The sequence below is a fragment of the Salpingoeca rosetta genome (genome assembly GCF_000188695.1).
Source record: "Salpingoeca rosetta unplaced genomic scaffold supercont1.9, whole genome shotgun sequence".
Taxonomy (NCBI): domain Eukaryota; class Choanoflagellata; order Craspedida; family Salpingoecidae; genus Salpingoeca; species Salpingoeca rosetta.
Genome location: NW_004754925.1, coordinates 1,743,052 through 1,747,688, shown reverse-complemented (window position 1 = coordinate 1,747,688; position 4,637 = coordinate 1,743,052). Strand labels below are relative to the sequence as shown.

Genomic DNA, 4,637 nt, shown 5'->3' with positions numbered 1-4,637 from the left:
CGTCGTCGTCCGTCCGTCGTCGTCGTCGTCGTCGTCGTAGTGTGTGTGTGTGTGTGTGTGTGTGTGTGTGTGTGTGTGTGTGTGTGTGTGTGTGTGTGTGTGTGTGTGTGTGTGTGTGTGTGTGTGTGGTTGTCTGAACTGCGTTGCTCATCACATTGCACCCTGGTGCTCTTTATTCCGACCAACGGCAGATGAAGCGGACATGTGTCGCTTGTTGACGTCGCACGCAAACACACACGCGACCGTTCCACACGACCACGCCCTCCTCATCGACTATGGGCCGTTCGCAAAGGTCTGCTTGCTTGAGCAGTGATCGTGTACAATGATGTTGTGGTTGCATGTTGTGGTTGTTGGTTGTATGTTATGGTTGTGTGGTTGTGTGTGCATGTGCGGGTTGTCTCGACATGTCCGCATGCTGCAGCGGCTGTCATCACCACCATCATGATGATCACGCGTGCTCCTCAATACGCGCACTTTGCGTGTGCAGGTCACCGCGTACGCGTTTTGTCTGTTCGTCCGCGCACCAGGTGAGACGCGGGCGGCGTTCCTGCTGTGGTCGCTGGTGCTGTCGTGATCGTGATTGTCGTGACTATCGTTTCACTTCTGGCGTGCAGTTGTGAAAGCACACACATGCACATCATCACACACACACAAAGAAAAACTCACACCATCACACACACCATCACACACACACACATGCAATCATACGATATCACACTGGCAGCTGGGGAATCGCTTCAGCTGGTTGTGGAGGGCTCTGTTGTCCCGTTTCAGGGCGATGTCCTCACAGGAATGCCGGTCCGTTTACCCATGCCAGTGTCATGCGCATGTGTTGCGCTCGTTCTTGTGTCACGAACCAAGTGCACACACAAATAACACACAAACACACGTGCGCACATGCACAGATGGCATGCACCGTGTCAATAGCGCCTTCACGCACTCCTTCATGTGTTTGTGTGTGTGTGTGTGTGTGTGTGTGTGTGTGTTGTTTGCAGCGCCACGACCCATCGCGCATCTTCTGGCAGCCGCTGCTCTGTCATGGCATCGACACGCCAGCTCCCGCCGCACAGGAGCCCTTCACAACGTGTGTGTATGTATGTATGTATGTATGTGTGTGTGTGTGTGTGTGTGTGTGTGTGTGTGTGTGTGTGTGTGTGTGTGTGTGTGTGTGTGTGTGTGTGTGTGTGTGTGTGTGTGTGTGTGGGTTGTTGTTGTTGTCGTTCATGCGCGTGTATGCGCATACGCATACACAAACGCACGCGCACGCACCCACCCACATGCATGAATGCACTCTCTCATCCGTGTCCTGTCGACTTGTTCTTCTCCCTTTTTCCTGCCATCATCACTTCCAACCCCTCAGCCTCAACCTCTCGCTCACTCACACAACTTCGCCAATCATGTCCACCTTACGCCATGCTTGTATCGCCACTCAGGCCGCGTGCGTGGAACGTGTGGGCAGAACTGCCGGACTTCGATGACGCTGACGAGGGGGACGATGATGATGGTGGTGGCGATGGTGATGATGGTGGTGGTTCTGTTGCCTTTGAGGGACAGGCGTTGGACACACGGGAAGAGGCAAGAAGTGCTGACGATGACAACGAGTGGACATGCATTGTGTTCAACCCGCGCGTTCCAGTGCGAGGTGGGCACCGTTGCACGTGTGTATGTGCTGTGTTTCACCTGAAGCACACGTTTGCTTGCACTTGCTGTGCTTTTTCCATGCCCCACACAGCACATGTGTGTGTGTGTGTGTGTCTCTCTCTCTCTCTCTCTGCGTGTGTGTGTGTGTGTGTGTGTGTGTCTGTCTGTCTGTCTCTCTCTCTCTCTCTCTCTCTCTCTCTCTCTCTCTCTCTCTCTCTCTCTCTCTCTCTCTCTCTCTCTCTCTCTCTCTCTCTCTCTCTCTCTCTCTCTCTCTCTCTCTCTCTCTCTCTCTCTCTCTCTCCCCCCCTGTGCCCTCACAGCTTTGCGTGCGTGCTTGTGGCTGTGGGGCGTGTTGGCAGGGACCCGGCTGTTCCGCGTGCGACCTGCTGGGGAAGCGACGGCCGTGTCTGTGCGCCAGTTTGATGTGTTTGGGGTGCTGGCGCACTCGTGTCTGTTCCCCCGACAGCGCCAAGAGGGCGATGGCGATGGCGATGATGGTGCGGCGGGCGAGGTGTTGCACGTGCCGCCACGAGAACACCAAGGAGACGAACATGTGACAGATGCGGATGTGGCGTGAACCCAAACACTCAAACAACCTCCTGCTGCTTGTGCTCGTGCATGTAAATTGTTGTGCCTCTTGCACGCTTTTACTGTCTGAATAAACGCTAATTCAACACGCACATCGCAGCCCAAGATGGACAGACAGACACACACACACACACACACACACACACACACACACACACGACACGACACACACGACACGACACACACACACACACACACACACACACACACACACACACACACACACACACACACACACACACACACACGCACACACACGTGCCACTCACACATAAATCATATATGGATGTTTAAAGGCGAAGTAATGGGACACAGCATCTAAGAGATAGATTAAAGGGTGATGGGGTTGACGAAGGGCTTTGGGGCGTGTGGGTGAAGAAGAGATTCTTGTGTAATATACCCTTTGACCTCATACAGACATACATAGAGACACATAGACAATATGCACACACATGGACACACAGAGAGACACGCACACATGCACACACACATGCACAAACACACAGACACACACACACATACACACACACCTTTGACTTCTTCTGGGCCGCTTTTTGCTGTGCCTGAATCTTTTGCTGTCCACGAGCCATCCTTGGTTGTCACCACCAGATGGGATGGAGGTGGAAGGTGGGAGAGAGAAGGGGGAGGGCGTGGAGAGGGAGGGAGAGCAGCAGCAGCAATGCACAGAGCACAACAAGCGCACCAAGCACAACAAGCACAACAAGCAAGGCGAGCAGCGTTGTGGAAGAGGCACGGGTCGCGACACCATAAAACATTGAAGCCAATATCAGCACATTCGCCAACCAACCACGACAACAACTTGGCATCTGCTCACACCCTACCCCTCCACCAAGCAGCAGCCTACAGCAGCCATGTCTGGCAAGGACGACGACCTGTTCTTTGTGACCAACGTGCAGAAGGCGGGCATTCTGTTCAAGCGCCCGTTCTTGCACGTCTCTGGCAAATGGCAGCGCCGCTTCTTTGTTCTCAAGGACGGCTTTATGCTGTAAGTCTGGCAAGCAAGTGTGCTTGTGTTGTGTTGTGTCGTGTTGTGTTGTGTTGGGTCGCGTTGTGTTGTGTTGTGATGTGTGTTGTTGGATCGTATTTCGAGGTCACGCAGCGTGTCTTGTGACTTGCTGTTGCTTGTGTTGTTGTGGATTGGCGGTGACAGCAGCGTGTATCCTGATGTGCTCGTGCATCTTGCTGGTGCTTTCGTTGCAGGTATTATGCGGAGAAGGAGGCCAAGACATTTGCCGAGACTGGAAACTTCAACATCCATCCCAAGGTCGGGCAATAACTCTCTCTGTGTGTGTGCATGTGTGTGTGTGTGTGCGTGTGTGTGTGTGTGGGTGGGTGGGTGCGTGTGTGGGTGCATGAGTGCATGTGTGTTGACGTTCATGTGTGTGTGTGCACTTGTTCCGTGTCCATTCACTGACCCAATACTTTCACATTCACAATGACAAACTAGGCGTTGTTGCATTCTCTCACTGCCCCTTGCCTCTGGTTCCCCTCACCCAACTGACCCAACTGACCTCACTCACTCACCCACACATACTGACGAATGCAGGGCGTCATTCCACTGGGAGGGTGCCTGGTCAATCACACGACGGAGACCGACAAGCCATATGCCATCTCCATCAACCACCCAGACTTTGGCGAGTCAAACGTCATCGTCGCCACAGACACAGAGGAATCCTTGAAGGATTGGATTGACAAGATCAAGGAGTGCACGCGCATGTACGTACAGCGGGGTCAATCAATGTCATTACGGCCACAGTCAAACGCCTACCCATGTTGGCTGTGTTGCGCTGTAGAAGTGGGCTCTTGTGGCTGCAGCTTAGCTTGTTCACGCCTTGCATGTACAACTAACTCTCCCTCAACACCCCTCATCTTTTGCACCATGCGTGTTTCTTCACACCAGCACGTACAAGAACGCCCAAGTTGGCGAGACGATGATCAAGTGTCTCAAGGCCAAATCGGAGGTCATTGAGGAGCAGCGCAAGGAAAACCAGGAGAAGCTCGAGGTGCCGACAGCGCTCATGCACACATGCAACCAACCACACAGACACATAAAAGGCTTGATGAGCAGGGGGCATGGTGCCCTGCGGGGTGTTCTGCACATATGTTGTGCTTGGTCCTATCTGCCTTCTTCTCACGCGACCACCGGCACCACCACCATCACGGCGTCGCGTGTTGCCAGGCGGAGACGCTTGCGCTGCAAGAGGAGCGAGAGCTTCGGGAACAGATTGAGGAACAACTGCGGCAGCTGCAGGCGGAGAAGGAAGCAAAGGAGCAGGAAGCGATGCAACTCAAGGAGCGAGAGGCCGAGCAGAGACAGTCAGTTGGCCGTAGGCCGTATTGGCTGTGGTGCACCTGCAGATGATGCGTGTTGTCGTGTGGTCGTAGGA

The 4,637-nt window shown here is 53.8% G+C and overlaps 2 protein-coding genes across 2 annotated transcripts in view; both read left to right on the top strand.

Annotated features, from left to right (window-relative positions):
* Positions 1-2,218, top strand: part of PTSG_12146 (uncharacterized protein) — a gene marked incomplete at both ends in the record, with an annotated part of 6,110 nt that extends 3,892 nt beyond the window's left edge. The window contains 6 exons of the mRNA XM_004995115.1: positions 192-292; positions 488-527; positions 725-798; positions 996-1,084; positions 1,434-1,642; positions 2,001-2,218. Of these exons, the coding sequence (XP_004995172.1) occupies positions 192-292; positions 488-527; positions 725-798; positions 996-1,084; positions 1,434-1,642; positions 2,001-2,218 (731 nt within the window). The remainder of the gene's footprint in view (positions 1-191; positions 293-487; positions 528-724; positions 799-995; positions 1,085-1,433; positions 1,643-2,000) is intronic.
* Positions 2,219-3,009: 791 nt separating this feature from the next.
* Positions 3,010-4,612, top strand: PTSG_04272 (uncharacterized protein; the record flags this gene model as incomplete). Its single annotated transcript, XM_004995114.1, has 5 exons — positions 3,010-3,235; positions 3,451-3,514; positions 3,797-3,966; positions 4,151-4,253; positions 4,430-4,612. Exons 1-5 carry the CDS (start codon positions 3,102-3,104, stop codon positions 4,610-4,612), a joined length of 654 nt encoding a protein of 217 aa, XP_004995171.1. The 5' UTR covers positions 3,010-3,101.
* Positions 4,613-4,637: the final 25 nt, after the last annotated feature.